Genomic DNA, 13000 nt, shown 5'->3' on the forward strand with positions numbered 1-13000 from the left:
CATCTGACAGGAAAGGAATCTGCAAAATTTAAATTCTTACCTAAAATGGGGTATTTAAAATTACCTTCGACTTTTCATTTTTAATCCTGTGGGCTTCATCAATAACTAGGTATCTCCAGTTAAATTTTTTGAATACTGATTTCTCTTTAATGAGCATTTCATATGATGTTACACAGACATCCCATTCTCCTGGCAGCAAAACATCTCTCACAAAAGCAGCCTTAATCAGAGAAAATATTGAATTAAACATTTTAAAGAAATATTAGTATACCACAGAATGTGTGTTTTATGACTATTTATTATTAAAGACACCCACGTGTGACACTGATAATTTCAAATCTGTTCCTTGTTCCCTAAAATACATATAATATAATCTTAATGTACTGGGGAAATTCAGGGTTTAATACAGAAGTATAAACTCTGGGTAATTTGTAACTCTGCTAATAGCTAATTCAAAAATTCACAAACTATATTGCATCAGCCTTCTGACCAGGTTTTCCAACAGGTCATGTCAAGAATAAGGGTATATTTTAAAAATAATAGACAATCATCAGTCCTAATATTAACTAATTTAGAATTAATAAACATAGCAATACATTTTCCTTAATTCCTGCATGAAGAATTAGAAACAGTTAAATCAAGAAACTGTAAAAAAAATATCACCCTTATGTTCTTTATTTTAAAATTTCAATTGAATATTAATTCCTAACTGGCAGAACACTGTTGTGGTAACAGAAGATTTCAAACAATGACACTACAACAGCCCTAATTTTTGCAATATTTTATTTTGGCATTTGACATACATTTAAATATACTTATTTTAATTATGCTGCAAAGTTATCATTTTCCTTATAAACAGAAGACTTAACCACACACATTAAAATGCAAAAAAGCAATTTGATTTAAATCATGTGGAAACTCAAAACCAATAAACAGTATAGCAGCATAATTAAAATAAGTATATTATAAAAATGGCAATACTTATCTAAAAGCATTTATGTCAGCTAGAAATAGATTTCAGTTTAACTTCCAATACTGTACACAAAGTTTAAGCTGCATAAAATAACAATAGCAAAAAAACTTAAGACTTATATACCGCTCCATAGTACAGCTAAAGTCTTTACAGTCATCGGCATATTGTCCCAACAATCTGGTCTTCACTTTATTGACCTCAGAAGAATGCAAAGCCAAGTCAACCCTGAGATGTCAGGATCAAACTCCTGGCTATCGGCAAAGTTAACCTGCAATACTGCATTCTAACCACTGTGCCACCACAGCTCCTGGCAAAAATGCATTTGTCAAATAGAGATATAATTGATAAGAAACTTTAAAGTATTCCATAACATTTATTGCTTAGCGGAATACAGTAGGACATGGGTAGAAATTTAGTGACTGCCCTGCCAATTGATCAGTTGAAGTTGTGATGATGCTGAAATGTAACTTCATGACCATCACAGAACCCCTGCAGTAATTGATTGCCATTCAGATACTTTTCAAACAGGAGTTTACAACTGTCACAGCATCTAGGATGTGATCATCAACTGCATGCTTCACAACCTATTTCTGACAACCAGAGTCAATGGAGAAGCCAGCAGGAAAATCATTAAGTGATGTCATACTTAATGGCATCATAAGTCTGTCACTATTCATATGGAATTTCACTTTCCAATCCCCACTACTTTGCTATGGGCAGGGTAGGCTAATTGCCACTAAACATATATATGACTAGTAGAGAAACACACTTGAGTTGATACTCACTCGCTGGTCTTTATCACCTATCAAACATACTGCTCGTAGAGTTGGCACCCATCTCTTGAATTCATTCATCCAATTATGCAAAGTTGATTTGGGAACCAATACCATATGAGGCCCTGGAATGTTCCTGTAATGTTTCATGTACCCAAGAAGAGAAATTGTTTGCAATGTCTTTCCAAGACCCTGTTAACAATGTATATACACAAAACGTTAATTTGTATCAGACAGCAAGATAAATACATATATGTATGTGTGTGCGTGCGTGCGTGCACACTGAGTTTTCAAAGCCAGATTTTAGCAACAACTAAATGCAACTATATACATCAATCAAGCCTTTGTCTTTTATCCATCTAGGAATTTTGTGTGTGTGAGTCTGTATGTTTGTATGTATCAATATATTAAATTTAGAAAATGTATGATGGTGTAAGCATATATATTTGTATCCCATATTATAAATTCTTCCTGAAAGTTCTATTAAGCATTGTTAATTTTCTTAGGATGAGCTTCTCTATTATCAGAAAGCCTATTTTCAAATATGCAACCAACTCTAGTTAGATCAACATTCAAAAGTATGAGACTCTGTTTATCACTAGCATATTATTCTTTATAATAAAAACATCATATATTCAGAATTTTGTATGCATGTGTGCAACAGAGCATCGGAACCCAGAAGAGAGCAGTTGTGACTGTGCACGTGCCCATAGAGAGGGCTCTGCGTGCCACCTCTGGTACGTGTGCCATAGGTTCGCCATCACGGGTATAGACTTTACAGTAATGGCTCCAGAACCAAGACTAACTTAGACAATAATTCTACTCAAGATTCAGCCTTCACAAAAGCCAATCAAATAATTACATAACATTCCTTAGAAAAATATATCTTATTTTTACAAATACTTAAAAAGCACATTTTCCCCAAATATCTAGGTTCAATACCACTAGTCAGGACTAATTATATAAAATAAGTAATATTTTACCTATCCAACTACCATTCGAATAAAAAAAACCAACTTTCAATTTGCTACTAAAATAAGCACTGATTTTTTAAAAAAATCTGAACATATATCTGCTACTATTATGCTTTTTACAACTGTATCATTTTATATTGGGATAGGACTGACTAAAAAATGTACAACCAAAAAGCCTACATTTTGACATAAAAATATTCTTCTCTTATTCTATTTTGAATTAATTCACTGTGATTTACATTACATGCTATTATAAAATTTATAACTAATTTCAAAATTTAGTAACAGTTGACAAAAAAGAAACTGGACAAGCTTGTAGCAATTAAAAATTAAATGTTAATTTTCACTTTAATTCTAAATAAAATCAGATTTCTGCATACCATTTCATCTGCTAAAATACCATTGATGCCATTTTCATACAAAGAAATGAGCCAGTTCAATCCTCTGACTTGATAATCACGTAATTTTCCCCATTTCACATCTGCAGTAAGAGACAGAAACAAGTAATAATAAATTTAAAGTCACCTCTTATTTTCTTCATAGTAAATATTCCCAAAACCCCAGGAGAACAGACTAATATTCAGTCCACATTCTTAACAGAATAAAATGCAAAATGTTATGATGTTATGACTAAATTAAATGTATACAAAGCAAATTCATTGGTAATTCAGGATTTTTCTCATGTCTACCAACTAGTTGCAATGTTTGCAAAGCAAAATGCTAACCAACATTAGAAACAAGAAGAGTACAAATGAATAAAAATATTGACTGACTGTTCTACAAATATTAATCAATAGAAAACTAGACAATGTTGTTTATTTTCTATTTGAAAAGAAATGCCATACACTTATGAAAACAAATCATGGCATTTTAATATAACTTGACAACAGGAAAAACAAACCCTCTCAGATCAGAGTAAGTTATTAGATACAAATGCATGGATGTACTTATTAGCAATGTTTTTTGAAAGGTGTATAACTTCCCTCCCAATAACAGAACAGATAAACTGTCTGTTCTCAAAAGCCAGAAATGATACTCCATTAAAGTGTTCATTATGAAGCAGCAAACAACAAATCCCTGAATTTGTGTTATACAAGGTACACATTCAAAATCAAGGAGGAAAAACAGTTTTGAGCACACGTGGGAACATATATTTTAAAATTGTGTAACTTTAAAACCTGACATTTCTCTGTATTACATATATATTTAATTGGGTGTGGATTTACAGTAGCTTGCACATAACTTAGTACTTCTAGTAGTTCTAGAAGAGATAACTTTGATGCTCAATTTAGAATCCAGTTTGGAAATATAATTTGTTGTAGAAAACGTGTTCCCATTTTTCACTAGAAAAATCATACTGCTTAAAAAAATAGATTTAATTCTATTAAAACTTGGATATAATGAATAAAAATGCAGAACATATAAGTATATTTAAAAGTTTGCATGCAAAATTTTATTCAAAATGCCCAATGTGAATATTTTCTAATCTGTTTTAGGAAGGCTTCTGTTTTGAAAAGGGAGCATATAACATTTCAAAAAATATATTAATTTAAGTTGGATAATATTGGCAAATATGTGAATACTATTGAGTATTAACTTTGCTAAATGAGCAAAGTAAGTATCAAAATCTTTTAATGTTGGATAGTTCCCAAAATATATAAACATATAAACAACAAAAAGTATTACATACAGGATGGAGATTCTTCAAATCGCGTGCATACATTAGTAGTCTTGGAACTTTCTGTTAAAAGCTCCTCATCCTCTTCCTGTTCAGTTCTACGATGGCGATAGCTAGAAACAATGGAAATGTTAAGAAAATAAACAGCTAACTATTGAAGATCTCAAAACAAGCCAAATTTTTACATTGAACAACTATTACAAGCTGCTTAGCTAAACTCTTATTTGGATGAAAAAATGCATCCATCACAACTTTTTATATTTTCCAATCCAATACATGTTGAAAAGAGTTTATGTAATAGCATTCATGACTTGGACATGTCCAAGTTTTTACTCCCTAAAAACTCAAGTAAATTATTGGAAAACATTTGGGGGGGGGAGAAGTCAAAAAAAATAAAAACAAAAATTTGGTTATCTAAGGTCTGAAAATAAAAGCAACCCATTAAAAAAATTCATAATGCTTCCAGTGTGAGAGGCAGTTATTCACAGCTCAAGATGCCATTGGCTCATTCTCCATCCTTAAGCTTTTTCCTGCTTCCCAAACAACTATTATGAATTACAACTATACTATGCTCTGTACGGTTCTTCTCTTCTATAGGCAAATACTTCATATGTGGTTTTCAGGAAGTATTGGCTGTTTTTCTATTTCTAAAGTATTAAATCTCATCACAGCTGGTGACAGGATGGGCATCCAGCCAGTATATACTCAGCTCCATTCCATTGCCCAGAATCCACCCAGCAAGGGATTATGGGGTCATTAAAAGAGGATGAAATCTCATCACAGCACATAACCTTGTCAGTTTTTCTTTTTTTAATCATGAAAACCAGAAACTGAACTAAAACCATATCTGCAATTTCACTTGATTCTGAAAATATTCAAAGCATGCACATATGAAACTCTATTAAGAAAAATGTGGTACCCATTCTAATGAAAGGCTGATTTTTATTCTTCTCCAACTTAAAACTAGAAAGAGTAAAGAGAGATAATCCTGTATCACATGCTGAAAAAAGGACATTCAAAGACAGGGTCCTGGCAAAAGCTTTCTTAAACATCACTATAGAAAGTACTCCTTATAGAAGGTATTACATATCCCAGACTGGAGTTTCACAGTGAAGAGTCATGGTGGTACAGTGGTTAGAATGCAGGATTGCAGGCTAATTCTGCTGACTGCCAGGAGTTCAATCCTGACTGGCTCAAGGTTGACTCAGCCTTCCATTCTTCTGAGGTTGGTAAAATGAGGACCCAGATTGTTGGGGGGCAGTATGCTGACTCTGCAAACCGCTTAGAGAGGGCTCCAAAACACTATAAGCTATATGCTATTCACATATATAGCCCCTCTCATCAGAGGTAGACCTCTCCAGACAATTTAAATACAATCTACTTTAGTGTCTACACATTTGTATTCAATCATGATCTATCTTTGTGTTTCACATGTATTTATTTAGTTGCATGACGCCCTTTGCACATCACAACTCAAAGGCGCTAAAATATTTTACAATGACACATTTTCAGAATAAATATGACTCTGTTGATACTTACTCTCCAACAGATAACAGATTTTGTTTTTCATCTTTTTTTATTCTTGGTCGTCCTGGTTTCATTTTTAAGGGGGAAGTTGGAGTCTTCTGAGCAGCAGGCTGAATGAAATGTGCAAACAATTCTGTCTGTTTCAACAGATAGTCAAATCTGTTTGCTCGATCGGTTTGCTACAATAAAGTTATAAAGATTAGCAAAAAAACAAGAAAGTTTAAATGAAAAAAAATCAAATTCTAGAATTAGTTTTAAACATTTGAAAATCAATTATAAAGTGGGGCAAAAGTAAAAAACACCATAATTTAGCATCCAATCTTTGGGGTGGTCAAGGAAGCTTTCTGATTACCATGAGCCTGTTAGAAATTGTGTAACTGAAGACTGGGTGGGGAATGTCAATACACTTTGAAGGAAACTTAAGAGTATGAATAGGAAGTGGCTTCTTTGAAACTAACTCTTCTACTCTCATTCTTAAAAGCCTTCCAAAATAAAACAAAATTACATTGATAAAAGTATCAAGATTATAGATCAGTCCAAGTTTGAGGTGTTTGGCTGCCCAGTGCATGAACCAAACTGTCAACTCCTGAAGTAATCACTTACATTACAATACAAACTACCTACCATTTTTTCTTCATATGTAGGATCTGGTTCTTGATTTTCTTTTTGTTTTCCAGGAGATTCATCACCAACAAGTTCCTAATGAACAAATAACATCCCTTATTATTCTTTCACATTTTATAACTTTACAAACATTAAGATTTGTTTTGGAAATCCAGGAACTATGTATAGCAAGACCCAGTCTTATTTTCTTTTGAGGCCCAAAATAAGCACTTGGGTTTATTATCAGGTCTTATTTTTTTGACGTGCAGGAGGCAGCGAGTACAGGGGCCCACAGGAGTGAGAGAGCTGCTACTGCCAGCTCCACCCTGTGTCCCACCGTCCACTTGCCTGCAGCCGCAACAGCTCAAACTCTCCATGTGCCCCAGCCTCCAGCCCCCCTGCCTGCTGGCCCTGCTGCTGCTGGGACACTGGAGCTTGGGTCTTGTCGCGCCGATGAAGCCAGTCTCAGGATGCCACAATGCCCGTTGCGCCAGTGGAGCCGCCCTAGGAAGGACAAGCGAGACTTGTTACGCCGGTGGAGCTGCTTTAGGGAGGACCCCAAAAGGCTCGTTGCACCGGTCCAATTGCTTGTGGCAGGACGCCGCATGGTGTATTGTGCCATGCACCTTGCCCCACATTGTACAACCAGATAGTGGTGGGGCTTGTCTAGGGCTTATTTTTAGGATAGGGCTTATATTAGGCATAGGCGTAAAAATCAGGTTAGGGCTTGTTTTTGGGGTAGGTCATAAGTTCAGGAAAACATAGTATTTATGAGTTTATAAACTGCACTAGTAAAACATATTCTAGATGGTACAAAAGGAATGGCTACAGACAATACAGTAATAATATAAAATATAATAAATATAAAATTACAGTAAAGTTATATATTGTCTTGTGTGTGTTGCATTGTGCTGCATTGCATTGCATTACATTAATACTTTTGCCACTAGGTGTTCTACAGCATCAAGTTCCAAAGACCATCCAGAACAGCCAAGTGTTTTTACAAGTTTTCAGAAGATCAAAGAATGAGAATTACTCTTGCTTCACAACTAGGGTGAGTGTTTCAGACAAGGAAGTCCCAACCAAAATGCCCATTTTTGAGATGTTACCTTCATTGGATAATGAAACATCTGCAAGAAAATAACCAAGCTAAGAGAGTACTAAGGACTAACTAATAACTGCGACAATAAAGGTAATATAATGAGGAAAAATTCACTTTAAAAATGTCTCACTTAGCAACTTAAATTTTGGTCTCAATTGTGGTCATAGGTCGAGGACTACCTGTACTCCAAGATGTCCAATATACACAACAGACCATATTAATTAGGTTATCCATGCCTGCAAGGTCAAAATACTAGAAAGTATAATATTGCTTCTGATTGTGTTTTAAATTTGTAATATGATTTGGCTGTTATTAAAACTGGTCAGGCTCTTTTATGAATATAAATATCCTAGATCAGAAATGTCAAACTGGATTTCTTCGAGGGCTGGATCAGCATTGTAGTTGTCTGTGGTCCGGGCGGGGGGAGCAGACGGCTCATGCAGCACTCTGCCAGCTGAAAACAGGCCATGGGGAGAGTGCCCCGTTTTGGCCGGCTAAGGCACTATGAGGCGGCCCTTTGATATTTCCAGGCTGTCCCCGTGAGCCAGCTAAAAGCAACCTGTGGGCCACATCTGGTCTGTGGGCTTTGAGTTTGACACCCCTGCCCTGGAGTATGTAGATGGGATAACATATAAAAGTAAATATTTAATAAGTAAAAGATATAAGCTAAAATGTACAAACACAAAAAACCCTTAATGTAAATGTGTAATTGTTTTCAGTGAATTAACATAGGATATTTTCCTTTTATTTTCTACAAAAAATATATTAGTTGAAATTGTGTAAAATCAGTAACGATTACATAAAACTTATTATAAAAATAATAACCTAACGTTTGAAAGAGACCCCAGTGAGAAACTGTGGACTAAGTCATTACTTCAAACAGTATGTAAGTAGAGATTGTACAACCATGAGATTGTACAACTTTATTGCCTTGATTTGACCAAAATGTATTTTTAAAAGGGTGGAATAAAAAATAAATAGCTAGAAATGCTTAACAAGTCCCACTTAATTTGTAGAACCCGATATAAACAATTCCTGTATTCTAACCAGGACCCAGATTGTTGGGGGCAATAATATACTAATAGAATGAAGACTATTGCTAACATAGTGTAAGCCACCCTGAGTCTTCGGAGAAGGGCGGGATATAAATGCAAATGCAAATAACAAGATTATGCATAAATTCATTATTTATTTTCCAAATATATATGAATTAATGTGATTTATGAAATTTATACATTCTCGAATTATGCTAATAATGATTGATATATTTGGAGTTTCACATCCTTACCTTATTACATTACTAAAAATTAAATAAAAAACACATATTCAAACAAGTTTGTTAATGTGTGCTCAATCTAATTACCTTCTTCTAGTTGAAAACAAAGATATAAGGAAGCAAGACACTGCCCAACATTGATGTACCTTATTATGCAATTATAAAAAGACATTTATTCAAAACTGTTCAATGTACAGTTTTCAGGTGACACTGTACTAATAAGTTTGGGAAGTGCGAATTTATGACAAAAGCTGGACACAAAACACAAATGCAGCTGCAATTCTGAATACATTGTATAACAACATATATGTATGGCTGTGAAAGTTGGACCATAAGAAAGGCTGAGCGTCAAAGAATTGAGGCCTTTGAACTCTGGTGCTGGAGAAGACTCCTGCACCAGAGTCCCTTGGACTGCAAGACAAACAAATAAGTCAATCCTAGAGATCAACCCTGACTGCTCTTTAGAAGGCCAGATCCTGAAACTCAAATACTTTGGCCACCTAATGAGAAGGAAGGACTCGCTGGAGAAATGCCTAATGCTGGGAAAGATTGAGGGCAAAAGAAGAAAGGGACGACAGAGAATGAGGCGGCTGGATGAAGCAGTAGGTATGAGCTTAAATAGACTCCAGAGGATGGTAGAGTACAGGAAAGCCTAGAGAAACATTATTCATGGGGTCGTGATGGGTCAGACATGACTTTGCAGCTAACAACAACAACAATACTTTAGCAGCACCTAGAAGTAAAATTGCTTGAAATCCAACTACAAATAGTTGCATTTCCTGGTTTATTTCAGATTAATAGACTAGTACATACAACCTTTAGCCTTTCCAACAGTAAGAGGTCACCTGTTTTATTTTTAAATCAAATAATATAATGTAGCAAAAATGAAAAAGATAAAAGACCCTATGTTAATTTTCTAAGAACAATTACTTAAAATTTATCCTTGAGGTAAATTTTTGTCCATTTTAACTTTATCTTTAGTTTTTTCAACAGTCTGGAGCAGAAATCTCACTATACAAAAAAACCAGGTGAAGCCCTGGTCAAGTGGAGAAGGGTCGTTTCTCCAGAAATGCACATCCACCAGGAGGAACCGAGTCCAAGTGACTTTCCAAGATCAAGAGCAGTGGTCTCCGGGCCTGGCAACAGCATTTGTTTTGACCTGCACATCCTAATCGTTAAAACAAGGGAAGTGGCCTCGAGAAAGATTACCGCATCACCTACCGAAAGCCAAGGCCTCTCAAGCACCAACCTCGCCGCTTTGCCAAGCGACCGGAGGCTTCCCAGAGCCAGGCTACCACCGTGGAAGGTAATCATCTCGACGCCGCTTGAAGGCGCCACAGTGAACGTTTAAACCGACTACGAGCGTCGGAAGGACGGCTTGGCTACAAACACGATGCGCGGCTAATTCCACTTCTCTGGAAGCCCCCTTCCACCTGCAGCCCAACCAGGACCGCGCCGACGGAGCTTTTGCGGTGGAAGAAAAACAGGACAAGGGAGGCGAGCGGGTAAGACCCGGAGAAGCTTCGCCGATGAGGACCCAGATCCTCATTGGGGGCGATGTGCTGACGCTGTAAACCGCTCAGAGAGGGCGATGAAGCGGCATATAAGTCTAAATGATTTGTTATTAACGGGTCAGCTGCCGGCGGAGATTAAAAAAAAAAACCGGGGGAGGGGAGCAGCGGAGGCGGCGCGATTAAACCGGAGAAAGGAGCGGCGTCCCCGGGGAAATCGCTCGCCTCCATCGGGATACCCGCGCCCATCGCTCTTCTGCCTCGCAAAGGCGTCCGCCGGAGGCGCCGCTCGGCTGGGCTTTAGAGGAGCTTCAACAGCCGCTCGGCTCTTCCTATTGTCTCCGGCGCCAACGGCTCGGTCTCCACCCGAGAAACTCATCGGTTACGAGCGCTTCCCGGATGCCCCAAGTTGCCCGTTGCCCTTCCCCGCCCGCCCGCCCGCCTGCCTGAGCCGGCGAGAGGAACCTGCCGGTCGCCCCTACAGCGCCTTTTTTTGCAGCCACCGGGCTCCTCTTACCGTTCCTTCGTCGTTTATCCCGGCCGTCCCTTCGGAAGAACCCGGGGCCCCTCCTGTGTTCTCCATGCCACTGGGAACCGAAGCGGTGCCCGAAAGGGAGCTCACGTTCTCGTTCTCCGGTCCCAGCGCAGACATCATGAACACCGTCCGGGGAGATGAAAACGGCCAAGGAGCTCCCGACTCCTCCTTCGAAACACAAAAGTGAAACGAAGGGAGTTCTCGCCGATTCCCTCCGCGCGCGACTCGGGCCGGGCTCTTTTCTTTCTCTTCTTCTTCTTCTTCTTCTTTTTCTTTCAGGCCCCTCTCCCCGCTGCCGCCCCGGCTTTCTCAACGCGGTCCCACCAACCAGGAACCGAGCCGGCTCTCGAGTATCGCGAGACTCAGCCTCGCGGGCTGGGTGTGGAAGAAAACACGGAGAGGGAAAAGAAAAAGAAGAAAAAAAAGCCCGTTCTGATTCTTACATTGGCTGAAGCCAAAAGTTGATTGGCCAATTAAAGCAAGGAGGCGGGTTCCTTTGGCCCCCAGTGCTCGGTATTTGGGGTAGGAATGGGTGAAGTTTGCCCAGGAGTCTACAACTGGGAGCGGGAATCTCCTTGCGTCATTAAATCGGGGCGGGGCTTACAGTTCCGTTGCAGATGAGAGGCAACGAAAAAGAGAAGTCGAGGTGCCGGAAGATTAGCTCAGAGTTTCTCAGCCTCAGCAACTTTAAGATGGGTGGACTTCAACTCCCAGAGTTCCCCAGCCAGCGATGCATCTTAAAGTTGTCGAGTTTGAGAAATATTGGCAGCCTTTTCAGATCTTCTCAAGCTTTTAGTCAGTAAGGATAGAAATGGGAGATTTGTGCAGTCCTCCACTCTTTCGGAACCACGACTCCCGGCCTTTTTTGCCTGTTGGTAGAATCTCCTGCAGGTTTTTCCGCAATCCCGACCTGGAAAATGCTGGCACGTTTTCACGAAGGCTTCGAAACTTAGGACGGTCGCTGGATTCTTATAGTTAACAACTTATAGCTGTTAGGATTTTTGATAAATCTGATTCTCATAAATAATATCGAAGGTTAAGATTATAAATTATAAAATTGAACTGACATTTTGTATTAATTGTTATATTAAGAAGAAGCCCACTATCAAGGAACTGAATGACTACAGACTACAGACCAGTTGCTTTAACATCTGTAGTCATGTAAGCCTTTGAAAAGCTAGTGCTTTCCTACTTGAAAACCATCATGGATCCGCTGTTAGACCCCTTGCAATTTGCATACTGAGCAAATAGATCAACAAATGATGCTGTAATATGGCTCTGCACTACATCTTACAACATCTTGAATCTCCAAAGACCTATGCAAGGGTCCTCTTTGTAGACTTTAGTTCAGCATTCAATACCATCATTCCAGACACTCTTCTAACTAAGCTAAACCAACTACAAGTACCTGAACAGACTTGTAAGTGGATCACAAGCTTTCTAACAAAGAGGAAGCAGCAGGTAAAGCTAAGTGGGATCACTTCAGATATCTGTACAGTTAGCAGAGGGGGCCCTCAAGGCTGTGTGCTCTCCCCACTTCTCTCTGTATACCAATGACTGCATCTCCAACGATCCATCTGTTAAACTACTGAAGTTCGCAGATGACACAACAGTGATTGGTCTCATTCGAGACAATGACGAATCCGCATATAGAGGTGAGGTTGACTGACTAGCCTTGTGGTGCGACCTTAACAATCTGGAACTGAACACATTAAAAACCATAGAAATGGTGGTAGACTTTAGGAGAAACCCTTCCATACTTCCATACTTGACAACACATTATCAACAGTAGAAACCTTTAAATTTCTAGGGTCTATCATATTGCAAGATCTAAAATGAACAGTTAACATCAAAAACATCATCAAAAAAGAACAACAAAGACTGTTCTTTCTGCGCCAACTCAGAAAGCTCAAACTGCCCAAGGAGCTACTGATTCAGTTCACAGAGGAATTATTGAGTCTGTCATTTGCACCTCAATAATGGTCTGGTTCGGTTCTGCAACCCAACAAGAAAGACACAGACTTCAGAGGATAATTAGAACTGCAGAA

General features: G+C 38.3%; 1 protein-coding gene across 1 annotated transcript in view; it reads right to left on the reverse strand.

Moving 5' to 3' along the window:
* Positions 1–11330, reverse strand: part of SMARCA5 (SWI/SNF related, matrix associated, actin dependent regulator of chromatin, subfamily a, member 5) — a 29286-nt gene extending 17956 nt beyond the window's left edge. The window contains exons 1-7 of the mRNA XM_058192507.1: positions 10935–11330; positions 6550–6624; positions 5938–6104; positions 4411–4511; positions 3101–3201; positions 1759–1938; positions 65–220 (exon numbers count right to left, since the gene is read on the reverse strand). Coding sequence (XP_058048490.1) covers positions 65–220; positions 1759–1938; positions 3101–3201; positions 4411–4511; positions 5938–6104; positions 6550–6624; positions 10935–11072 — 918 coding nt within the window. The 5' untranslated portion in view covers positions 11073–11330. The remainder of the gene's footprint in view (positions 1–64; positions 221–1758; positions 1939–3100; positions 3202–4410; positions 4512–5937; positions 6105–6549; positions 6625–10934) is intronic.
* Between the last annotated feature and the right edge of the window lie 1670 nt (positions 11331–13000).

Source organism: Ahaetulla prasina, chromosome 8, assembly GCF_028640845.1.
Source record: "Ahaetulla prasina isolate Xishuangbanna chromosome 8, ASM2864084v1, whole genome shotgun sequence".
Classification (NCBI taxonomy): domain Eukaryota; kingdom Metazoa; phylum Chordata; class Lepidosauria; order Squamata; family Colubridae; genus Ahaetulla; species Ahaetulla prasina.